Genomic DNA, 27,100 nt, shown 5'->3' with positions numbered 1-27,100 from the left:
AGGCTAGGAGGGAAGCCCGTAAGCATATTTCAATGGTTGCAGTCTGTGTGTTCATGTCTGCAGAGGAGCATAAAGCAAGTCTGGAGGACAACATACTCAGATCTAAGAAAAACTGCACAGATTTGTAAGTGTGTAGTGTTGTCATGATGCCAAATTCATGACTTGGACACGATACCAGCCTAACTATCTTGATACCGATACCGAAACGATATCACAGCTAAAATCTAAAACATCAGGAAAAGTAATGGAATAATAGATGACAGAATGTGGAACTTAAAGGAGGTGTACGGTTTCATTTGAAGTCAGTCAACTATAGTACACTACTGTAGTGTTAAAACGTTGTTGGAAATATTTAGGATAACATAAGTACACAACTCAACAAAATATATAACATTGGTCTAGTCGTTTTTAGACATCATAATGCAGAAAGGTTACATATTATATCTTTGTAAGACTCAATGCACCTCCTTGATGGAGGTCTGTGCTGTACTGAGCAAAATTTCTAGTAATAGAAATAATCATTGGCAAAAATGTACATACCATGCTCGCATTTACCAGTACTGAGTAAGTTTAAATTGATCATTCATAGCGGGTGTTGTTGATCTGTATACTTGTCAAGGCCTGATTTTTAGCAGCTTTCAAGTTATGGCTAAGTTAACATTACCGGTGTGAATGTTGCGCTTGCATATAGAGAAGTTTGCCACTTCGGTAAGTTAGCTATAAAGGTAAAGGCAAATTAGCCTAACAACTACTGAACTAAACAATGGTGAAGAGTTCACTTGTCACAAATTAAACCATACTTGTTTGACTTAGACTTAAGGGCATGGGCATGATGTAATTCTTTTATCCAGGGTTCCTACACATTTGGAATTTCAAAATTCCATACTTTTCCATACCCTAATTTCCAGACTTCTCAGCGTTTTGTTTAGTTTTTTTCAGAGAATATGCAACATCTGAGTAAATATATCAGTGTATCATATTTCACATCATATTTAATTATTCTTAATAGGCGATTGTAGCCAAGTACCACAATGGCATGCAAATAAAAACTCAGGTAAGTTCAATGTCTGGGCTGTGGCAAAAAGGTTGGGACTCTGGGTGCAAGTGATGCAGTAACGAGACGTCTGTGTTTTTTCCATTCATGTGGCTCAGAATCGCCTTCTCCCCCATGTTGGCGATGTCAAACGATTTCACACAAAGCTTGCATCTAGCTCTGTGTGTGAATTGGGTATCCTTGGCCAACCAGTATTTATATACGGTATTGTCAAGCCAAAAACTTGCATCTACCTATTGTGAACCACGTGAAACTCGTCTTCTTGTCGAAGGTGCAGTGTTGGAGTGAAACTTGATACCTGGGGGGCTGGAGGAGGGTCATGGGGCAGCGGACTGGACATACCACTTGTCAATCAGGTAAAAGGGGCGGTATGTTTTCTGAGACGTCTGCTCTCACACCAACTGTGCTTGGCCCAGCATAAAACACTATCCAAATTGATTAAATTATTTTTGGAAATACTTAATTTTCTATTTTAGAAAACAGTATTTTAGAACAGTGGTAATAGTCTGGAAACATAAATATTTTCCCATACTTTATTTTTCATTTTCCATACTTTTTAATACCTGGAAATTGATCAAATTTATTTCCATACTTTTCCATACTTTCCATACTTGCGTAGTGTGAAGGAACGCTATCGCAGATCCTTCCTGCCTGCTGCTGTCAGGCTACAAAACCAGCATTGCTCACAGTAAACTGCACCATGGACACTTTAGGGACACTATGGACACCTTATGGACACCATAATAAGCATAACTGTCCCCCATGTTGTTGTTGTTTATTTGCACATACAATATTCACTTTGCACTAAATATGTTCACTTTAATCCACTGCTCACTTTTTATTCACTGCTCATTATTATTATTATTTATTGCTGTTTCTTGTATTTTTGTACTCTTTTTGCATACCTAGTTTGTTTTACGTTTTTTAAATTTTGAAATCTTTAATCTGATTCTTTCCCCTTGACCGCTGTAACACTGGAATTTCTCAATTGTGGGATCAATAAAGGTGTATCTTATCTTATCTTAAGAACCCTGTTTATCTATCACATCTGCTATTGTGTCTCTCTTTGAACAGGTCGGCATGTCTGTCAGCAGATGCTTTGCCAAGTTGGACATGTTGGCTCCCTTGGTCTGTAAAGGGTTAAACATCTTTTATTGATGGGCTTTAAGGTGTTTATGGACTTGCCCCGACTGTCCGCTATGTAAGTGCTTTATTTCACTTTGTGTGTCTGCTTCGTGGATGTTTGGCGAGAGCACCAACAGAAATGCAGGGAATTGAAGCTAAGCTCTGCACACACACACACACTTACTGCCCCACTGTCACATATCAACACAGCTCATAGCATTTCATAGGAAATACAGCTCTAAATACTTGCCACTATCATTCTTAAAGCATCGTTGCTAATAAAGTTGGGTATAGTACCATTTTTAACGGCAGGATACTGCCATACCGTTCCAGTATCACTATACCATGCAACACTATGAGTGCGTATTACATAGCAGCAGTTTATTTACATTACCAATGCACAAGCTCTCCACGTTTCTGTTTTACACTTTATCTATTCCTTGCCGCCAGGTGCAGCACATCGATATTGTGGATACAAATTAATGTAGAGAATAGGTTTTTCCTTCACTAACTTGAATCAAAACGGAGCAGGCACAAAAATAAGACCCAAGTGACACTTACCATGTTTGGCACACTCCCAGCTCCCTTCAACTCAGCAGGGAATTGGGGCAGGTTGTTTGAAAGGGCTGTCTTGTTCTGGAGTTGTTGGGCGTTGACCCCTGCCGCCCCCATCTGCTGCACCCCAGCCTGGCCATACTGCTGGCCAAATGGAGCTCCTGACATCCCCATCTACAGTGGACAATCAGGACAGAGGGAGGTCAGATAATCTGCGTGTTATGCAGCATACCATCACATAGAATTTTGGTGACGAGAGGAAACATGGCGAAAAAACTAAAACTGCACCAACATGGCTACATTTAAGATTTGAAGACGACAAAAGAGGTGTCCTACGTAACCACGAGTGATGCCGTTTTGAGGACCTCTGCTTCTATTCATATCTGTCGCTCCCTTTGAAAGTGCCACAATGAAGGAGAAATGGCTGATTCATGGCATAAAGATGGGAATTATCTTCATCATACCTTCTTACTGAGCTAAATGACTCTCGCTAATAACAAGCTAGGCTAACTTTACTTGCTGTTGGCTACACTGTATGTAATTTCCAGGATATCACAACATAAAACATTCAAACGCTCGTTTTCTGTCAGGAGCAGCTACTGAGTGTACGACACCTGGAAAAATTCTGTTTACTGGTCCAGTCCAGTGTTTGACTTAGTATCAAAATATCAAACCAGTTTGAAAATTCTGACACCTGCTCCACCCAACCATCACAGTAGATCAATCTTTTCCCTGCGCCGCGAGTCTTGTGTGAATGCATATGGTACCATTTCTAAGTTTGAGAATGGATCAGTGTGAGCTTCAGTACATGTAAATCAGAATTAAACATATCGCACAATTCTATGTCCACATAGAGTTGCTTTATTCCCCAAATGTGTTCGTGGCTCGAGTTCGCACCATAAATGACAAACCCAACAGCTTAAAATGCTATCTCAAACATCTGTCAAAGCTGAATTGATTGCTAAAAATGCTATAAGTTAAATGAGCTGAAAATTCACCACAAAAATTTGCAGAAATGCATCATTTTAATTTTTTAATTGGCCTGGGACGGGGAATAGTTAGCTTTCTTGTTAGGTCCTCAGAAGTCATTTAATCCAATGGCCCTCAGCGTGCATCTGTCTGTTGCTTTTGCCTGCCTTTCTCCACGGCCGCCAAAGCGGCAGCCTGCTTTGCTTCGCGGAGGTTCCCCACTGCCAGCAGTGCTCAGGCAGACGGAGCAAGCCCTGCCCAGCGGAGAGAGAGAGAGAGAGAGAGAAACGGGAGGAGACACAGAGAGAAAGACCAGCTTGCTCAACAGCTGAGCGGAGCACTGCGCTGCTGCCTGCCCCTCCCCCCTCCGCTGCACAGAAACACACAGATGCTCGCCTGCTGCCTCCCTCCCATTCACACGAGCACGGCCTCGTCCTCCTCTCACACACACGGGCTCACCCACTTGATGATGCGCACTTATTACAGAGGAGTGTCACCAGACGAGAGGACAGCACTGTCGCACATGAAGCCTCTAGTGTTTCCCCTTGTCTTGGCGTGTCCTCTTCTGCTCCTCCCTCTCTACACTGCCTCCCCCAACCTAACAACACACAAGCTCCGCTCTTCTACATGTGATTTACAGCTCCATTATCAAAGGCCAAAGGCCCAGAGTGAAACGGCATATGCCAAAGAGAGACGAAAAAGGAAACAGTGGGAAGGAAAAGAGGGAATCCTAACAAATAAAGACTTAAATGGAGGAAAAGAAAAACACAAAACAAGAAGAAACCGCAAAAACATCTGAAACCAGCAGGTAATCAGATTCGTATTCATATTTTCCACCTTAGTCCTGACTAGAAGTACAAACTAGTTATGAAGTGATTACTCAATAACCTTTTTTACAAAGGGATCCCCCCCATAGGGTCTCATCGAAGACCCTTTATTATAATGTCTTCTCTTTTTTATACAGAACCAAAAACATGTCTGCATAATGCTGCTCCAGTGTGTGATTTTAGATAACATGCCAGCGTTACGGAGGCAAAAGAGGCATGACAGCTGTGATGTGTAACACAACAGTGTGACAGATAACACCCATCAGACAGCACTTTCTGAACAATAATAGAGGCACTACATGGCAACAACAATTATTTACTGTCCCTGTAATATGGGGGTTGATTTCACCCTTTGCCTTCGAGGATAAGGAGCTCCTGGACCTCACTGTCTCCCTAGTTTGCCGACATTTTCAGTTGCTGTTCTTCTTCTGTGAGTTAGCTGCTAACTGCTTTTTTAGGCGGAATTTATACTTCTGCATCTGAAACAAAGCTTTTATTTACTTATATTTCACAGATAAGAAACAACAAATTGTGAAGACAATAAAGCCTCCACAAAAATAGCATTTTAAGTCTTGTGTGTGATTTATCCTTTGGGGATTTATTCTTCGGGATTTATCCTGGCTTCATATGAGGAAATGTATGCTCGTCGCTAGGCTAATTTATACAACGTAAAATGTCTTAGGCTTGTGCTAATAATGTTAGCATCTTATATTTGTTTGGAAAACGTGTTTAGTATAAGACAGCTGTTTTGTCGGTGAATCTTGTGAGTTGTAATGGAGCTGAATTTTGTAACGTTACCTTCGTTAAATGTTGCTGTTGTCCCTGGTTTCAGATGAATAGAGAGAAGTCTGCTAGCTGCTAGGCTAATTTATACAATGTAAAATGCCATAGGTGTTGTGCGAATAACATTAGCATGTTGTATTTGTGGGAAAATGTGACAGACAAGTGTTTTGTCTGTGAATGCTGCGAGTCATAATGTAGCTGATCTGTGTACATGTGTTTGAAATTGTCTCTATTAAGCCATGTTTAATGTGTGTTTTGAATCAACTAAACTTCACAGGACTTCACAGAAACCTCCACCACCAACTGGTGTTTTGGTGATGTAACTGCAGAGTGACACAAACACACCACACACAATCATAAATGCTCACAACAGCGTAGGCCACCTACGTAGGCTACAGCATAGGGTCTGCCACACATTTATAAATCCCAATAAAATCTCCTGGCAGTGGGTTGCACACCTAACACTAGGGGTGGGAATCTTTGGGCACCTCACGATTCGATTACGATTACGATTCAGGGGCTACGATTCGATTATAAAACAATTATTGATGCATCTTTAATTTATGTATATTGATGCACTTTTTCACAACACACATTCTTTTTGTCTCACTGAATAAGCATTCAACACTTGCAATTTTTAAAAACAGTGCATTTGTAATAAGAAACAGTTGAATTCATTTCCATTATATTTTATTAAACATATAAATGGAAATGTGTGCAAACTGGAAAGTTACAACTTCGTTGTATGGAATCAAAGGTAACAACAGGTATCTTAAATCACAAGATAAAATGCGTAGTTAGCGTAACAAATGTTTCGGTGGCAACAGACGTCCATGCATCACATGTAACTGCGATCCTACCTGCCTGCCTTCAACAGTGAGGCCATGACTTCTGTTTTGGTTTGGTTGTAGAGTGTCGGTGAAATAGCGTCGGGATGGGATGGTGTATCTGGGCTCCAGTGTATGCAGCAGTCCTCGAAATCCTTGATTTTCCACGACGGAAGAAGGACGCAAATCCTTGGCAATAAATGCCGCGATGGCCTTCGTAATTCACTTCGCCTTTTCCGATGAGGGTGGCAGCTTTCTAATTGCTTCCTCGATTGTTCTCTGGTCGGTAGCGCCACTAGTTGCCGCAGCAACAACAGCCTGCCGTCTCCCTGACTCCTCCGTCAGGTGGAATCGAGTTACATGGCTTCTCATGTTTGTTGTGTTGCCAAAGTATTTTATTTTAGCATGACACAGCTTACATATAACGTGGCTCTTGTCCAGTTCACTTCCGCCGTCAACGTTGTAGAAGGAGCTGTTAAATTAGAAGGAGCTGTTCGGATCTCACGGCGAGGTGGGTGGCGGCCTGCCATGTTTGTTTTCCTCTGTGCGCGTCGGCCTGTCTGCTCCAGGTGCGCATCCCAAAGTGTCCCGGAGATGACACGTACCACGCTTCTTAGTTCCACATTATTTAGAACCTTCTGTATTACTCTAATTAACAGATTTAAATAATCGAAATTTGGACGTTTGTGAATCGATTCAGATTCGTCCACGTCCGAATCGCGATGCATCTAAGATTCAGAAATTTCCCCCACCCCTACCTAACACGTTGTCAAAACGTCACATCTGTCCTGTCTTGCTGGCTGTCCCTCTTACACAGACTTCTATTCCGCTCTGTTACTACCTCTGCTGCCAACTGAAAAGTGAGACAACCAGTTTCCTGATCAGTGTCGAAGTATTTTATGTTTTAAAAGGGACAAAATGTATCTAGTGGATGTAACAAAAGCAACTGATTTTATTATTCTAGTACACTACCAAAAGTTTAATATGTATTTGCGATGATAATAACTCATACAATGACAAAAATCAATACTTGGTCCGTGCATTGATAAAATATTGCCATAAAAAATACCATGATACTATGCTGTCGATCCCCCCCCACCTAAACTTTAGCAATTATCTTGGTAAGTATGAGCAGAGGCAAAACATGGAACAAGAACAAAATTTCAAGCCAACACTCAAGCAAACCAAAAAGAGTAATGTGTCCCAATGAATGAATAGCAAGTAAGAAAAAAATGGGAATTAAAACCACCAAGAAGAATATAATATAGACAATATAGTAAAACATCAGATTTGTTTGCCATATCAAACACTGTCAAATCAAAGCTAAATGAATATGTGTTGTATCATTTGTGCATTAGCATATATGTTATATAAAGTAATAGTGAACTCAGCTACATTTCTTCTGCTCTGCACATAAAAGCAAACACATCGCCCTCCCACATTTCGGCAGCATGTTTCTCTGATGGCAGCTATGCAAGGTAAATATGGCGTGTGCCAGATTCTGTCGTTTTATCTTCAAACTAACACACACACTACTCACAACCAGGTTCAAATCCGTGTCTTCCTCTTTTCGCACCTCCTCCTCTCACACACACAAACCCGGCCTATCATTATGTAAAGGCATTTGTTTCAGTATGGATTATAAAGTAACTCATCGATTCACAGGCGCACACCGAGCAGTTAGTGTTTGTACCATAATGTAAGGAAATACAGGCAGTATATGAGACTCTATATGCCTGTATTAGAAAGGAGGTGCTTGTTTCATGTGGCGATGTCTGTTGAAATAATGTTAGTGAGAACTAGGGTGCTGGTTTAACCTTGGTTTCCTGTCAAACCACAAAGCCCCGAGACTGCAACACGGACAAACATTTTCTCAAATCGCACTTCAAAGTCTGCAAAGTAGAGATATTCACACAGAAATACAACCAGCAGCACATCGTGTAAAGTATTTTTCATTCACAAACAAAAACAACAAAGTTTCACTGTGTAGTAGTACCATGACACAACTGCGGTTATTGTTGCATTTGCATTTCTGTCTAAGCAGGGCTTCCATTAACCGGTAGTTACCTTTTTTCATTTTTCAAAGGGAAAATCTGTTGAGGTCTCACATATTCCCATCTCTCCAGTCATAACATGGGGTGATGATAATTCCCTTTGAGAATAAGTAGGCCTAAACACCAACAGCCAGTGAGCATCTAACTATTGTGACCTTAGGCTGTAAAAATAATGGAAGTAGCTACTGTGACGTCAACCATTGGTTTGTGGGATCCCATTTTGAAGCCTTGAGAAGCCACTTCAGCCATCACCATCTTGGTTTTTTGGAGCCAGAAGTGACCGTATTTGGGCAAGAGGCTGGGACTGTGGAGGAGCAAGGGGTGGATCTGAATGAGAAGCCAAGGACACTATCAGCAGCCCCACCATTCGCTATGTGTATTTTAAGTTATAATAAAATGAAAACAGGTCAGTAGCTAAAGAGATTAAAACTGTTTTTTGTACCAGGCTGTAAACATGTTTATTTCTGCCGTTAAACTTGGGCATGTTAACATGGGGGTCTATGGGGACTGACTTTGTTTTGGAGGCAGCCTTTAGAGGCCATTCAAGAACTGCAGTTTTTGGCACTTCTGTGTTGACTTCATTTTACAGCCCCATAGGTTGCCACTTGATAGTAATTCATCACTTAACATTGGACGCTCTCTGTCCACTTCTGTTACGTCATGTAAACAAACCAGGTGCCTTTCAACTGTGCACTTGAGATCAAACTGGAGATGTAACCACTGAACAGATGGGTAAGTATTTGCTGTCTTTCGACGTTTGTACTTTTGAAACGGATAACAGGTTTCATATTGTGATATTTACTGGAAATGACAATGTAGTCAACAGCAAGCAGGTTGTTATCAGTGATAGTCATATACCAGAAACTTTCAGCTCCCTGGCGATCTCCCTCCAGCCAGCTGCCATTTTATTTAAGTTCTTGTCGTGAAACCAAGAGGCATTATATAAATAGCTTGTCATTTAAACTTCACGCATCAGCCATTTCTCGTTCATTGTGGTGCTTTCAAAGTGAGCAACAGGAATAAAGAAAAACAAGGAGTCCGACAAAAGTTCAGTTTGTGTGGTCGGGCCCCATTTAACATAAAACTGCATGATATATATTTAAGGCTATTGCAATAACCACAACATTGCCAGTAGCGCTGCAATACAGCGCTACTGGCAACTGCAGGGGATGACAAACAACGGCCACAACCACTGTGTTCGCGCTATTTCTTTCCCCCATGGAAACACCATGTATTTACACTCCGCTATGCAAGACACTGAACATCTACTCTGCACTGAGCACTGCACGTTTGCTATTTTTTTCTGGTCAACGAGACAGAAAAATATTCAACTTAAGGTAAAACACTGCAGCTGCTTGTCACTGTCACTTTTTACTCAGCCACCCAATCTCAGTGGAGAAGAGGCGGGACAAATACCACAAAGATCAACCGTCACATCATTGAACAACAACAATGGAAAGAAATTAATACACACACTTCGGAGGGTCTTTCCTCTCTCCCAAAGTGTTTCAACCTTCCCTTCATCCAGAGCAAGTACTCTACCTTTTGCCGACATTTTTATTTCCGCAGATATTCCGAATTATAAAAGCCACACGCAACCTAAGAGTCTCAGCTAAAAAACATTGTGCCCCTATTGCACGTCATTGCCCTTGTGTATTTTGTAGTATTTAACCTGTTTCAAAACTGTGTCATCATTGTCATAAAATGAACAATATACTTATGAACAATAAAGCTTTTTCACTTAACACTTAAATAAGGATAAATGAAGTAATTTGCAAAAACAACAAAAAATGGCTGTCATACTGCATCGAGCTGTTGAGCCACCCTTAATCACCACAGGGGAATTCCTTCACCATTAAGCGCCCAACATTTATTAATTTTAAAAACAGCCTTCTTACTCATGTATTGACGAGACTAATCTTATCTGTAAAATAATGTAAAAGCAAACGCTGCCCGCTTTTCAATAAATATTACAAATCTACATGCCTTGATAATGTCATCCCAGCTTGCCTATCAATTGTGTTTAAACTCAATAAAATCACATTTTTGACTGGAATTTCTCTACTTTGTCTGGGACGTTGAAATTTTCCAGAAAACATGGACTGGTTCCATTTTATTTGTAAGGGAAGCCCTTAGGGATGCACCGAAATGAAAATTCGTGGCCAAAGCCAAAGCCGAATATTATTAAACGCTTGGCCGAATACCGAGTACCGAATACCGAATATCATTGTTTAGTTTTTCGTTAGTTTTTGCAGATGAACCCCCTCCAGATTAGTGTTGTCACGGTACCAAAATTGGGACCCACTGTGCGATACCAATGAAAATATCATGGTTCTGAGTAGTATCACGATACCACAGCGAAAATGAGGCAGATGTGCCTTTTGTCATTTATGAAAAGATAAATCACTTTTCTATAATACATCAATGATATTTCAATGGAATAAATTACTTATTGACTTATTCATACTTCTACTATTTTGCTCGCTCAAAACTATTTTTAGTCGCAAATGCGAGTGCCGTGACGGACGGATCGCCACACTGCCGACATTTTATTCCGCCCATCACGGCACGCCGTTTGATCGCGTTATCAAAACACGCCGCTATTATTCGGCCTTGCTTTTAACTTATTCCACCGAATACCGAATGTGTGGTTTTTTGCAATATTCGGCCGAATATATTCGGTTACCGAATATTCGGTGCATCCCTAGAAGCCCTGATTCTCAAATTAGGGAGGCATAGGATTGGAGTAATAAAAACATCAGCACTGACATGAAACTCTCTGTTGGGCCAAGCTGGACCCACAGAGACTGATGCACTTGACTGACGATTCAACCCCCTCAACTGGATGACTGCTTCCTCCAGCAGATCCAGGAAGAACAACAAATTAATACATGATGAAGGGAAGATAATCGACAACAAGCCAGCTATAGGGCACGCCAATAGATTTTATTTAGTTATCTGGATAAAAAAAATTACTCTGAAATACTGGCTATAAGGTACCCTGCCTGACAACAACAGCCAATTACAATGCAGTATCAGAGCTATTTCTAACCTCTCAAACAGCAGTCCTTCAATAAAGAACAGCCCATTCCCTGCAATTAATGGGGGTAACTTATGAGACTAATTAAACTGAATTTTGAGCCTTACCTTATTCATGTTTCCAGCTTGCTGAGCATTCAGCGCATTGTGTGCACCCAACTGTGGCCCTCCCTGGGTGAGTGTCTCTGCCAGCACACTGCCTCCAACACCAGGCCCAGCACCCACTTGTGCCCCCTGCATGCCCTGACCCTGGTACTGCATGCCAGGTCGACCTCGGCCTGCCGGTCCCAGAGCCCCATTCATCACTTGTCCCGTCTGGCCCATGACCCCATGACCCTGTCCACTGTTCAACATGGCCTGGTTGAAGCCCATGCCTGTGCTTCCATTGCCTTGTCCAGCAGCTGCACCTCCTTTCTGGGCCTGGGGGGACTGGTGATTGGGAGACCCCTGCCCCAGTGGACTTTTACCAAGCACAGCACCTAGCTGACTTCCCACCATGCCTCCCTGTTGGGGGCTGGCAGAGTTGAGACCACCTCCCAAGATGGAGGAGCTACCTGGTCGCAGGAGCTCTGACAGCTGCTTGTGTTTGGCAGCTGCATCGGGGACAATGGAGTTGAGACCAGGACCCCCTCCACCTGGACCGCCGTTAGAGGACATTCCCATTCCCAAGTCTCCATTGGGGATGAGCTCATCTGGAAGGTCGTTTTCCAGGTCAAACAGAGACACAAGATCTAAAAAGAAAGAAAGGACATGAGAATTAGCCTTAATCACTGACTCACAAACTGTACTGTTGAAGGACTGACCAGATTTCTTGGTAAAATGTAATTTGGATGTTTTTTGTTTAGTCTGTAACTGTTATAATTTGTACATCTGCTGTTAAAAATCACATTCATCACAATAAATCAGTTACTGCCTTTGCCAAAATGCATTTGTTGCTAGTGTATCAAATGAAAGACCAGAAAAAGTCAGCAGCTTCCTGGTCACACAAAATGGACACATTAAATATCAAAATAAAATTCAGTCCGTTTTTTGTGTGATGATGGATTCATAAATGAATAATAAAATAACTAATTGTTTAGTTTTCCAATTTTGGATTCACTATTGGACATAAAAGAATGATACACGAATTACACAACTTCTTTGACCACTAACAACAGAACAAGCTGCAAACCACCGAGTACAGAGATAGGTTTTGTTTCAAGAGAGAATTAGAAGGTTTATTCATTAGCATTATAATCTGATTAATCAATTATCAAAATAATCCCACATAGGACCAATTACACTGGGTATTAAGGTAAAGACCAACTGTTACTGTACATGACATTGTTGTGCACACTGAGGCAACATGATGCAGAGAGCATCCAGTACTACATTCAGTTTCCTGTTCATAAAGGTAAATGGGGAGAAAGAACGAAAACAGGCGGAATCCATTGTCTTTTAATTGCCGAATTTCAAGGATTCAAGGCATCTAATGAAATGTTTGTCATTCAACTGGCAAAATGTATTGAAGAGTAGACAGGTACAACACATACATGTTGTAACTTTTATGTACATAATTAAACAGATCACTGTCCCAGATTGCTTCCTTTATGTGTTCCATGATCAGCAGGAGGATTTAGCAATAGTTAAGCATCTGAGTTATACTAAAATCACATCTTTTCACAATTTTCTGGCTGGTCTGCCTTGCTTTCACAACACAAATGAAAAAAAACAACTTACAAATGTTTGTTTGAATTGAACCTAACATGTTATGTGTGAAAGTGCCCCGAATTTCCAAATGCGCCAATTGTTTTCAACAGTATAGTGGTGTATCAAACCATCTGTCACCCACAGAAATGAACTGGTTTTTCAGTTTCATGAAGACACAAGATCTGATGAGTTATTAAATCTAAACAAAACCAAACCAGGCCTGATCCCCATACAAAGGGAGAAACAAGACATTAGGCTATGCTTCCATTTTAGGAGATAAGAATACCATATTGCAGTACACAAATTACCTGGTTCAACAGGAGAATATCACAACCAAGTACATGCAACAAGAAGTTTCTAGTGCTAATTTAACTACAGAGCATTTAAAGAAGCATTTTAATGCTAGAAAGATGGTCTTTTCATAAAACTGGGCTGTCTCTTGGTTTATGAGCTGTTTTGGTGTTGGTGTGAGTTTGTTGGGACCGTTTATCGGCATGGTGTTGGATGTTAGCTGCTGCTGCAGCTGTGTAGCTGGATACATTTCCACTACTTGGTAACAATTTATTTCCGTAGATACCGTAAAGGTAGCCTGGTTCCAGACCATAGACCCCGCCCACTCAACTGAGTAGGCTTGCATCTCTGGTCTGGCATACTTCAATGAATTTGCGATTTATCTCGTCCCAACGATGGACGGACCAATGAACGCCGGGGGTCTAGCAATTAGCCAATCAGCCCCACGCTGATGTCAAGCTGTACGCTGGTGGGTAACTGGTGAGGATAGCAACAATGGCGACCACTACAGATCCTACAGACCACATTAACGACGCTATCGAGGTATTTCGCTGGATTTAACGGCGATGCAGCTGGGACGGCCAGTCGAGCTCAGACGGCCAGTCCATACCACTGCAACTTTTCTCTGTAACATTCTAAAACAGTTTCGTCTCGTCGTGAATCATTGATCTGAACCGGGCTTAAGAGGTCCACAGCGAGGACAGATAATCATGCTCACATGTATTTCAAAAAGTTACGATTCTATGTATTGCTGTTGATACTAAGGTAATTATTACACATAATTGTGATTTAAATTTTGGGTGATACCACCCCAGATGTAGGCTTGGCTCCTAAAACTGATCAAAATGCTTAGTGTAGGCCTACTCACTCAGGTAGTGAGAACAGAAGCTCACTGATACTTCTGCTCTCCAGTCTACAGTGCACACTTGCAAAAAGAGGCACATCTGGCATGCGTCAATATGATGCATAGTATGAGCGTAGCTCTGTAAGAATTTAGAACTCTTACATATGAAACTAAAATCCTCAAGAAAAGCACAATGTGGCTATCCATCGCACATTTTGGAAACGCACCAGTTTGTGGTGCCAGCCTAAATGAGCATATTTAGTTTGTCTTTTTATGTGCAAGGACACTTAGATTGACTTTGGGCATAATAACTTGTAGTTAGCTGACTTGTTAGTAGTAATGTAAATAAATCCCATGTATATGCATGTAAACTAAAACAGCTCAGTCCCTGGGACAGAAAAAATGTGCAAAGAAAACGCTGTGACTGAGAGCACTTGTGTGGCAATGCAGAAAACTAAACAAATACATACACCACACAGATCATTAATAGAACAATAATAAGGGTTGTAGTCCAAATCAAACGCCTATGCCAAGGTCCTTCACGTGAGGGTGTGAGTGTGCTTCTGTACGTCGACACCCCCACACAAGCCTAGCTCAGTGTCTGGAGCCACCATGTTACTTATGTTGGAGAGAAAACCAACCTGTTTATTGATGAAATATAGTGGCAATAAATGGGAGCTTAAATATCACAGCTACATGCTTCAAATCAAGTGTTCAACCTTTCAGCGCGTAAGGTTAAAGCAACAAGTCTCAGAGTATAGCAAGGGACATGAATGGTGCATAGTTGAGAGCAAGCACCTGTGCCTTGCCCGAGGCCTATTCAGCAACAAGGCCGAGATCACACAAATTTAAGAGGGAGAGGATACAGCGGAGCCAAAATGCTAGCTGAGGGAGAATATCTACCTTTAGCATGGTTATTCTTTTCAAAAGGCTGAGGGTATGATTTGATTTTGCTCCTTATACAACAAGGATATGATGAGCAGATCCAGTGGCGAGCGTGCCAAGTAGTGACAACGGAAGCATCCACTAACCACAGAATCCCGACACTTGAGTCACACTATTCTCACCTGGAGAGGACATTGCTGCTGCCGGTTGTAATTCACCCAAAAGCTTTTCAGCAGCCACATGAAAATCTTCAATTAGACTCTTCAGTCTGGGAGATAATAACAGGCTGTGCGGCAGGCTGTTGCTGCCTTACCAGAATCAGAAAGAGACGGGATGAAGATGGAAAAGGGTGAGATGCTCCCCCTGTCTCTCCCCAAGAGAAAGGGAGCAAAGTCGCTACGCAATCATGGCATTGCTTAGGGATATATATATAGATTTATAAGAGAGACCAAGCTAAACAAGGGCAAAGCAATTACTGGGCAGCCTTTAATATGCAGTAGCACACAGGAAAATGGCTTTTAATAAAAGGGGGAACTGAAACAATTAAAAACAAACCAAGAGGTACTATGGTGGACCATAGCCAGTGTGAGAACACCTAAGGAACGGTCTCAAGCAGATATTTTGCTGTTTTTCTATTGCGTCTCTTTGTCTACATTACTTTTCACATGTTCAAGTTTATTTGGAGAACATAATCTTAATTTTCAAAATCACCTGCCTCAGCGTAGACGTGGCCTCACTGAACACTACAACATTCTGAATTTGATGCAGATCATGTAAATGGCATATTCAGAATAAGGCCTTTTTCCAAAAGTAGCATTTTAATATTAGGATGTCACATAAGACATAATTTGGGTTTTAGGGGCATTTTCCGGACATGTATACAGTGCAAACGTAATATGCGTTTCAACTAGGGTTTTTACAGCAGTTTGCAACACATGGCCTCTTGCCTTTTTACGGTGAGCTCTGTGCATTGCCATGGATGCACTGTACACTCACCAACTAGCCAACAGTTTGCTAGACTGGAGATACATGCTCATATTTCTGGTCAGAAGTAAAAACACACTTGCTTTTAAACATTATGAAAGACTTGGATATCAACAGGTTGTTAAATAAATGCAAACGTCACGACAACTATCTTTTTAAGAAGGTAGTTGAACAAAAAAATGAGGGTAGCTGTGTTCATACTGTCCAACAAGTTCACCAAGAAGCAAAATGACACAAGTGGCTCCAGCTGTTCAACTTTTCCATATTTTGATGTGATAAACGACATGTTGGGGCACGTTAATAAAAGTACGCACAGCTGCATGCAAACAGGAATAGTGGAATATTCATTTTCATTAACCATGTGAAGAGTGAAGTAGGAATATTGTGTTTTTCTGAGTAAGAGCAAAACCACAATATTTGGTGCATGCAAATGTAGTCACTGTTCAGTGCTTTGTCCTCATTCAGCTTGGCTATACTTTTGTTTAGAAAAAAAAAACAGTTTATTGGGGTGTTAAAAACACAACATTAAGAAAATTTCATGCCACATTTAAAAATTGAGGCTGGGCAGTATTCTACACTTTTGATTGGCAGGACATTTGTAAAACTTTTAATATGGTGCTTTATAAGAAGAGCTGTGATGACTTCAAGATGTGCAAAATTAGTGGCACTTGTAAAGCTAGGGCTGCAGCGATTTGCTGCACAGTGTTTATGACGACCACAGCTATTCAGACAAAATGACAAGAAAAAAATTTGGTGAGGCTACATGATCCGACAGGGCAAGAAATGTTTTTTATTCAGCTCCTGCAGACAGACTCTTAGATTTTAATGAAAGGAGCAGCTTACAGTCTCTTTCCACAGGATATAAGCATCTTGTGGATGTGTGAGATGCAAAAGCTTAAAGCACAGGGAGGTAATGGGTTAAGGTGAAGAGGCCAGCGGGGTAGGCCTGTTTGGGGTGGGTGATAGGATGGCATCCACTGCCACTCGCCACTCTCCTCATCTCAATCAGTTACACCTCAGCTGAGACATGAACCAGCAGTTCAAGATAATCCTCTGCCACTGCTTCGCTGGTGTAAGGCAACGTTTTAACACTTGACTGTATTTAAACGCCAGCTAATGCTAATAAAGCTGAATAATTCTCACCCAGGGGTTAGGGTTCATACACACAGGCCGGACAAAGGAGGAGGAACCCCCACCACGTGAACAGTGGGGTTGAAAACTGCTTCAGAAAAAATCCATCCACCTAGTCCCACCTAGGTCGGATAAAAGGTTTCTAAATCTGCCATCTAAACACCAGAAGTCTAGCACCTAAACTGGAAGAAATTAAGATCATGCTTTTGCAATCAAAAGCACACATAATGGCAATTTCGCAAACCTGGTTAAGTCCAAGTATGCCTGATTCTTTTCTCTCGATAGAAAATTACCTCCTCTAACGTAAAGACCGCACTGATAAACCTGGTGGTGGAGTTGCCTTCTACGTAAATCAAAAATATGCTCACCCAGTAACAAAAATTGTTACTGAAAGTGAGTTGTTGCAGCTGGTGGTAAATTTCACACATCAACATGCAATTACAGTCATTGCCACCTGTAAGCCCCCCCAGTATCAGTACAAGTGATTTCTTATCACAGCTCACTGATCTAATTAAATCAGTCAAAACAAAGGAGATGGTTATACTGGGTGATTTCAACCTGGACTGGAATGACAGCTCATCAAAATCATTGAAAGCAACTGCAATAAAGCTTGGTCTCCATCAATTAATCAAGGAGCCTACCAAAATCAGTAACACTCGCACTTCAGTCCTTGACCTTATATTCACCAATCAACCCCCTAAATACACAATGGCAGGAGTAATACACACCCCAATATCAGACCACTCTCTTATTTATACTGTAAGGAAAACCGTTAAAACCCTGGGAAGCCAAATCCACCACTCCATCTCAAAAATACCAAATTCTAAACTGCCACAATTTAATGCTGAAATTAGAGACATTGATTGGAGCAAGGAATTATCATCCAAAAACCCAGAACATATCCTGCATCAGTTTTATCACAAAATGGAATCCACTCGTAAAAAATATACCACTGCTTACAGTATATAATCCCGACAGTTCAAATTACCATGGCTAAATTATGAAATTCTGCTACTACTAAAACTGAAGACTCTCTCCCTCAAAAATATCGATCCTCAAAAACATTAGAAAGTAAAACAGCCAAACTGCCTACTTCAAAACACAAATCATGCAAACTGCTTCAAAACACAAAACACTATGGCAGACCCTCAATAAAAACGACAACATTCAAATTTCTGAACAAGGCACCAGTATACTGCAACTGAGTGCTTTCAATGCTTATTTTGTTACATCTGTTAAAGAACTAGCATCTCAATTTGATTCTCCATCATACACCACACCTGTTTCTTGTTCTACATCCCCCCAGTTCTCCTTCTCTGAAGCATGAAATGTTTAACATTTTGAACTCCTTGAAAACCTCTCGTGCTTGTGATGTTTATGGTTTAAACACGGATTTCTAAAGACTCATGCCGACAGCCTTATGCCTCTTCTCCACCATCTGATCAATCACTGTATCAGGCTCTCTATCTTTCCCTCCAACTGGAAAACAGCTCAAGTCACCCATGCTTTTAAATCAGGCCAATATGCATTCCTCCCGAATTATCAAAATTATTGGAAAAACTCCCTTACAACCAACTTTGCACTATCCAAGTAGTTAAAATCAATCAGGTAACATCTCCCCTTCTAACTTGTAATAGTGGAGTTCCACAAGGCAGCATCTTGGACCCCCTACTTTTTCTCCTTTACATCAATGACGTTCGTAACATGTGTAAATATTCTAATTGTTTTCTATATGCTGATGACATTGTAATTTTTCTCTCTGACCCAAACTCTGACATCTTAAATTCAAAGCTGATCCATCTGATCTGAACCACTTACATGACTGGCTGAAACATAATCATTTAACTATCACTGTCAAGAAAACAGAATGTATGTATTTTCATTCCCCTAAAAAACACAATATCTATGTCTGACCCTATTCAGTTTTCAAATCAAACACTAACCATCACAGAAACCTACAAATACCTTGGGAGTATATCTTGACTCACATCTCACTTATCGACACCACATTCAGAACCTAACAAAGAAGCTCAACCAGAAACTGTACATCTATAAAAAGATCAGACCATATCTCACCCCTGCTGTTTCAGACACATACCTAACATGCAATCTTTCTCTCGAATATATCCTCATATGGTCCTGAACCACCAAGGAAAACATTGAACCCATAGCAAGAACATACAACAGAACATAGAAGATCCACGGTAACCTCCATCTTTGGACTCATCACTGCATCACACTCTCCCATTCTAACACCCCGACTTTTCAAAACCACACCAATAATCTATTAAACTCTATTTTCAGATCCTACACAACAACTCCAATCCCACACTTACTACACTACTTTCAAGTCACAAGACGGCAACATGTCACTAGATCAGTCTCGCGTGCACTTATTCCTATACTACCTTACAAAAACAATTACAGTCAGAGATCATTTTGTCACACTCACTCAAAGTTTTGAAACGAGATCCCACACTACATCAGAGCAATACCCTCTTTTACACATTTTAAACACGCATTTCAACACCACCTGATGGAAGGACAGACCTGCAACCACTGATTTCAATCCTACATCCCATTTTATTCACTCCACTTCAGTCCGCTACTTTGCAATGTCTACGTAGCTGCCTACATTTTGTTGTTTAGCCTCTGCTGATTATTTCTGCTTAGTATTTTATACTGTAACGTGTTTTTGTTGCATAGCAGGAACCTGCTGAAAACCAGTTTTTAACTGATTCAGGCCAGTTTTAATTGTAACACACCATGTTACTTTAATTCATTTCCTGTATAAATAAATGAATTAATTAACGAAAAAAAAACATACAGCTGAAAACAAGCTTGGCACTGGCCTGTGGCCACAGGCGCAAACACATACTGACACAAGACCAGAGCGCCATAAAAAACCGTCACACATTAACATAAACATCAAAGACAGGCTGCTAATCTGTGGCTGTGAGCGACAGATCAGTGTGCAGAGGGCTGGATGTGGCAAAGTGGGACATCTTGACTATTTATCAGACTAACAAGGCTTTACCTATAACAAACGTGACCCTGGAACCCAAATGCATTAGGGTATACTATTATAATATGCCTTTGTAACACATTTGTGGAAACAAATAATCGCTATAATGATTAATCCATCAATCTGAATTTACATAGTCTGAATTCTCCTCTATAAAATTTTACATAGCCATTTTTTGTGATGTTCCTAACAACTTATTTCCCTGACGTTTAATCTGAAGTTTAAACTTAGACTTGTCGACTAGTCCAAAAGTAAGAAAACACTCAGATAACAGTCAAAATTGAGCCCAATTTAATCTTTAAGGTTAAACATTGTCTGAAAAAATAGCACAATTATAAGAACCATTTGAAGTATTTAATCTCATATTTTGACAACCAAATCGTATTTTAAATGGTGCTGAAATGCGTGGCATTTGACACTGTGCATAATGAACAATGCACATTATCCTACAAAACATGACAACAATTCACTAAATAAAAGTTAGCTGTTGAAGACAATATTTTTAGGAAAAAAATCTTTGGAAAACGTATCTGATTATTACAACAGCATTTTCACTGGGTGAACGCAATTGCATAAAGTAGTAGGTTAGTTATTGTAATATCAAGTTAAACCAAGTAGTATTTTTGGTGCTAGTGAGCGTAGCAATATTCAATCGACTGGACAACTTATCGCAGACATCTATGTCAAGATGTGCAATTATAAAAACATTATTTCTTTTAAGCGTTAAGAGTTCAAGATATGAAATTCTGATCTGAATTATGGGGGCACCCTGAAGGAGCTGTCGAGCTTGGATAAAGTGAGCTACAGGTCTGAGGGAAAATTTTACACCAACGTCCATTTGCTATCAGAAATCGACTGAAAAAACACGAACACAAATTGGCATTCACGTCATGCATTAAAAAAACTTTCAAATCAAACAAACCAAGTAAATTTGAGTGTGCACAAGAAAACAGCAGAGCAGAAGAGCGAGGCTGCGAGCTACAAGTTCCTCACAGATCCCCCTCCAAAATTTCTCAGAATTAGGGCTTTTTCAACTCAAGAAAAAAAAAAACTACTTATCCTCCCATCTGCAGTCTGGCACTTAAAGTCTTCTCAGTGTACTTAAGATCCCGAACTGCATCCAGGACTTCAAAGAGAGCAGGTCTACAAGAGACACTGTGCAACGTCTTACTGGGTACATGTGTTAATGTGTGTGTGTGTGTGTGTGTGTGTGTGTGTGTGTCTACTGAGACAGAAAGGGCTTCTGGCAGCAGTGGGGGAGGAGTCGGTCTCGGTGTCAGGCTGCTTTATTGCCCAGCGAAAGCTCCTGTCACCCCTCTGAGAAGATGAGCTACCTTGGCTGAAGACCGAGGACTGTCGGCGAGCCTAGATAATGCAGCCGCCCGCAGCGGACGAGACAGGCCGAACAAAGAAACTTCACATTTCTCAGCTGTTTGTAAATGGCAGACAGATGTTTCCAATCTCTGCTGCGATTTAAATTAAGCAACTGCACCAGTCTTTATGTACTCTCTAGAAGACGAGAGTTAAGAGGTGGCTGCAGTGGCTCAGTCCCAAAACTGACTGCAATGAAACGAGACAGCCCATGCTTTCTCAATGTTTGGTGCTGGCTACTACACAAAGAATACCGACAACGCTACAATCCGTACACTGCATGTATTACACATACACAACTAGGGTTTGCCAAGAAGAGTAATGCTACTGGATGGACCACTGAATGGATGGCCATTGAAGGTATAAGCAGTATTTTACTACTGGCTTATAAGCATAGTAAAAGTGGTTCATTGTGGGTCGACTTTATAACTGAAATAAAAAGTCAAAATGGATACTCTTGCAGTCACAGTTGAAGGAGCTCACTGAGAAGTTTTCAGGTCTGAAGTTGAGATTCAACAATTGGTCAATTAGTAGATCGCCATAAAAATTAATAACAGCTTTTGTATTCAATTCAGTAGAAATGCCGACCAGTTTCTTCAATGTCTAAAATTTTCTGCTTTTCTTTGTTTTATATATTTTTTTATATATTTTGAGATTTGGACTGCAGGTTGGCCAAAACAAGGAGTCTGAAGACAGAATTGTTCCAATACCAATATTAGAAAAATGCCTCCAATACTGTCTAAAATGCTGGCAAGTGCGCAAGTCTTTGCATCAATTTGATATCAGGTAATTAATTAAGAAACTTTATGGTAGTCTCACACCCAGACAAAGCAGCAGTTTTTCGAGAAATCAATTCTCCTTCGCCCCCTCTAAAAAGTAGCCTACACAAGTAGAACAACATTAGCGGTTAGCAAAATGTCAGCAATTGGGCAATATTTTGCATTCGATATAATAAATATCTACAGCGATTATTCTGTGTATGTATTTGAGCCATACCATACTACAATTTCCCATCCATTCAAAGTTAGGAGTATACGATTTCATTATTTTTCTTTTAAAAGCATTTTTTTTCGGTACTCGGTATCTGCCCACGGGCAAGTTCAGGCATCGGAATCGGCATCGGGAAGGAAAAAAATGGTATTGGAACATCTCTATCTGAAGACATCATCCAGGACATAGGGGAGAAGAAATGCACACTATTTTCATTTTGTAGATTTTTATATATAAAATACAAGCCAAAAGTTCTGTTAGAGTTTGAAGAAGTCTCTTGTTAGTTTGGCAGAAACTGCAAATTCTAAACCCTGGTGCCAGATTCATCAAATTATTATTACTCTGTATGTAATTAATCTTGTCCATTTGTCCACTGTCAAAATTTGAATATTTTTGAAAATATCTTCAGGTTAAGGGGTTGAAAGTTTAAGTTGTCCACTCCAATCAAATGACAGTCACTTTAAGAAATATAACTCCCAACTCTCATTCACAGACATACAACACAACAACTTCCTGAAAAGTCAGCAAGTGAACTAGTGAAAGGAGTTTATATTGCAGGTGAAGTCTTCCCAAACTGCACCTGTGACATGCCCGGGGGGCAAGCTGGTCTTGTCTATACACTTAATAGTTATTAACTAGAAAAATAATGTCCTGGGGATGTAGGCTATAAGATTCATTTTTAAGAATAAAACTATCATAAATTAAACCACACAAACAATCAGACTGGTCACCAAATATGTAAGTATTTTTTAAGGGTCAACAGTCCAACTTTGTAAAGTTGCTTTGCAGGTTGGACGGGTGAATTCACAGACCCTAGGGGTAGTTTCTAATACTTAATATGATAGCAGTTTTTCTCACCTCGAAAACTATAATATGCCCATTTGCAAGCCAAATATATTGGCATCAGAAAAGTTGGATGTGGGTACAAAACACATGTAATGTTCCCGTATATTTGCCCAGATCATTTTCAACCCGGACCATTGGAGCATTTTGCTGAATGAAATAAGGTCTGAGCCTTCCGTGGCAGACTGACCTAGTGGCGAGAGATTATCTTCCAATCACACAACACAGGTTCAAGTGCTTGTGCTGTATCTGCACTGCTGAAGAGGCAACAAGGACATGAAGTCCAATCCAGCTCCAGGGCTTACAGAGGTGGCATGTTCCTCTGGAAGCACAACAGATTTTCTTCGGGCATCCAAAAGGGATTACATTTTTTTTTTATCATGTCTGGCTAAAACAGGTGCCATGAGACCACTCAAGACCTGTCCAAAAAGTGTCAAAGGAAAAAGGGAAACCAATGCCATGAGACCTCTGCTCAACATCTTACTCACCTGTATCTCTGATGTCATGATGGATAAGTATGTTTTTAACTTAACTTTTACCCCTTAAATGATGAGAAAGTTAGTTTGCATACTCTCCCTGTTGAGTACTTCTCATGTGATGAAGAGGCAGTGAGTTTGCACTTTTTTAAACACTAATTTATGGCATTTTCAATCAGCTATACATTTAATCAAACAATCCAACAGGGACTGGATGTACAGTTTTCCTATGATATTTGCACAGCTGAAGTGGCGGATGGGTTTACTTTACCTTCTCCAAAAGGTGGATGCATCCTAACCCAAAAAGCAGCAAGACTTTATAGTGTGCAGGTTTAATAAAGGTAAATATATGCCAAGTTTGCACATCATGCTTGTCAGTAGTTAGAAAGCAATGTCTTGCCGTCCTTACCTGGGCCATCTGATACGGAGAGAGGTGAATTAAGCTTGGGTCGCTTTGCAGTGGGGGGTCCGACATCCAGCAGATTGTCAGCCATCCTGCTCGGCAGATTTTATGAATGATGATGATGCAGGAAAATAGCAGAAGGATGAGTCCAACTTGTCCTCAGGCTTGTTATAACTGGTAACTTTTCCTAACGTTGCGCGTAAAGGAGCAATTTAACTGTTTTTTTTTTCTTGACTGGCAGACTGGCGAAATGCTGCCTGGAGAAAACCGTTTCAAAAGAAGGGCAACAGCGCCACGCTCCGCCGCCGAAGATCACCCCATGATAATCCAACACCCAACACCCACATAATTATCCTCAATAATTACGTCCAAAAATTATTTCAGTTGGAGAAAAATAAATAAAAATCAATCATAAAATATTACACACGGCGTAGGCGAATCCCTTTCTCCGCAGATCGCCGCTTTCACGTCCGCACAGAATCATCTTTTTCGCCGTCGAAACGAGCAGCCATAAATTCTATCTCGGGCTTAAATAAAAAGAGCAAAATTCAAAAAATATTTTCTATGAGCTGGAATTTTTTTGTCGTCGCTGTCTCCCAGTAAATACAGCGTCTCGGGACGGAGATACGGCGAGCAGCGGCGCTCTCTAAAAGGGAAATCAAATATACAGTGGGCTTTCGAGACGATAAAAACCCATGTAATCCTCACATGTTTGCATTAAATCTCATCGGAAGGACTAACTCTTCGGTTTTCGGCTCGAAAAAACCGTTTGAGCCCCGTCTGAGCAGCTCCGGTCGGTTTTTAAAATTAATGCTACCCCCGAAATCCCGATTCTGAGCCGCGTCAAGATGGCGGCTGTTGATTCCTCCGATACAAAAAAAAAAAAAGTTTTTTTCTTCCCAGCTAGACTGTGGGGGGAGGAGGGGGAGGCGTCGCGCGATGACGCCCTGACGTAAACCTGTGTCCCACCGTGCGTCATGTGGACGTACGTCAAGTTGCCTCTAGGGGTGGAATAACACAAAAAATAGAAATGTACTGTTCTACCTGCTTTAAACTGTTTAACAAACACACAGCAGCCTTTGTCCATACACAGAAACACTTTAATCCAAACAGTTCCTATTATGTTTAATTCATCCACATCATATTACCAGCGGTGGTGGAGAGTAATCAAGTGCTGCATTCAGGTGCAATTTTGAGGTACTTGTACTTTATTATAAGCATTTTATTTGCAACTTAATACATATACCATATTGCATTTCAGAGGGGAATAATATACATTTTAATCACAGTTATCTGACAGCTGTAGGTGTTTTACAAATTTAAAAATTTGACACAAAGCAAAGCATATCGTCATTGTGTGATCTTACTATTATTAGTATTTTATTTTATTTTACTTTATTTTATTTCATAATTATTATTTTTAATTTAAATTGCATCTTTGGAGGGAGTTTGTGACCCAGGTTTTTCACTGGCACTGACAATAAATAACCTTGATCAGCTTGTAAAATGTGTCACTACAACACAATAAAATACAGAGTAAGATATAAAGTAGTTTAAATCATCTTTACGTTGTACAAATACACCATTAAAATGCTGCTTACACATTAATAGTAACAATGATGATGATAATAATAATACTAATACTAATAATAATAATGTAATTATTTCAAGTAGTAGCAGTAGTATTTTATTTTATCTTATTATTTTAATTTAAATTGCATTCTTGGAGGGAGTTTGTGACCCAAGTTTTTCAGTGGCAACAACAGTTAATAAATTAATAATCTTGATGAGCTTGTAAAATGTGTCACTACAATACATTAAACGATATAAAGTAGTTTAAATGATCTTTATGTTGTACAAATACACTATTAAAATGTTGCTTACACGTTAATAATATCAATAATCACAATACTAATAACAATAATTACTATTATTATTAATATTATCATAAGTAGTAGTAGTATTTCTTTCTTTTTTTTAAAGTTGCATCTTTGGAGGCACTTTGTGACCCAAGTTTTTCAGTGGCAATGACAATAAATAACTTTATAATCTTGATCAGCTTGTAAAATGTGTTATTGCAATACATTAAACTACCGAGTAGGATATAAAGAAGTTTAAATCATCTTTACATTGTACAAATACACCATTAAATTCTTGCTTACAACTTAATAATAACAACAACAATAATAATAATAAAAAAATAATGATAAAAACCATTATTATTATCATCATCATCATTATTATTATTATTATTAAGTAGTAGTAGTAGTAGTAGTAGTAGTAGTAGTAGTAGTAGTAGTTTATTTTATCATTATTCTTATTATTTTTAATTTAAATAGAATTTTTTTGGACAGAGTTTGTGACCCAAGTTTTTCAATGGCAACCACATTAAATAACTTTATGACCTTGATCTTGTAAAATGTGTCACGATAATACATTTAAACTACTGAGTGGGATATAAAGTAGTTTAAATTGTCTTTACGTTGTACAAATACACCATTAAAATGCTGCTTATAAATTAATAAAAACAACAATTATTATTATTATTATTATTATTATTATAAGTAGTGGTAGTATTTCATTTTATTTTTCATTTTCTTTATTTTCTTTTTTTATTTATTTATTTATTTTAATTTAAATTGCATCTTTGGAGGGAGTTTGTGACCCAAGTTTCTGAATGGCAATGACTGCACTGCTCTTTCCATTTGACAATACATTACTTTATAATCTTGATCAGTTTGTAAAATGTGTCGCTACAACACATGAAACTACAGCGTAGGATATAAAGTTTAAAACCTCTTCACACTGTACAAATACACAATTAAAATGCTGCTTACGAGTTAATAACAACAACAACAACAATAATAATAGTAATTCGACACCTAAGGTCACCTTACAGGCAAAGACAGAGAAAATACCATCAGATTAAAAAGTC

The 27,100-nt window shown here is 39.8% G+C and overlaps 1 protein-coding gene across 9 annotated transcripts in view; it reads right to left on the bottom strand.

The window, feature by feature from the left end:
- Positions 1 to 25,033, bottom strand: part of crebbpb (CREB binding protein b) — a 55,187-nt gene extending 30,154 nt beyond the window's left edge. For all 9 annotated transcript variants that reach the window (XM_050069495.1, XM_050069498.1, XM_050069499.1 and 6 more), the window contains exons 1-3: positions 24,172 to 25,033; positions 11,342 to 11,964; positions 2,741 to 2,908 (exon numbers count right to left, since the gene is read on the bottom strand). In XM_050069495.1, the coding sequence (XP_049925452.1) occupies positions 2,741 to 2,908; positions 11,342 to 11,964; positions 24,172 to 24,256 (876 nt within the window). In that variant the 5' untranslated portion in view covers positions 24,257 to 25,033. The remainder of the gene's footprint in view (positions 1 to 2,740; positions 2,909 to 11,341; positions 11,965 to 24,171) is intronic.
- Positions 25,034 to 27,100: the final 2,067 nt, after the last annotated feature.

This window comes from Epinephelus moara, chromosome 18, assembly GCF_006386435.1.
Source record: "Epinephelus moara isolate mb chromosome 18, YSFRI_EMoa_1.0, whole genome shotgun sequence".
Lineage (NCBI taxonomy): Eukaryota > Metazoa > Chordata > Actinopteri > Perciformes > Serranidae > Epinephelus > Epinephelus moara.
The sequence above is the reverse complement of the archived record's forward strand: the minus strand, read 5'-3'. Positions and strand labels throughout refer to the sequence as shown.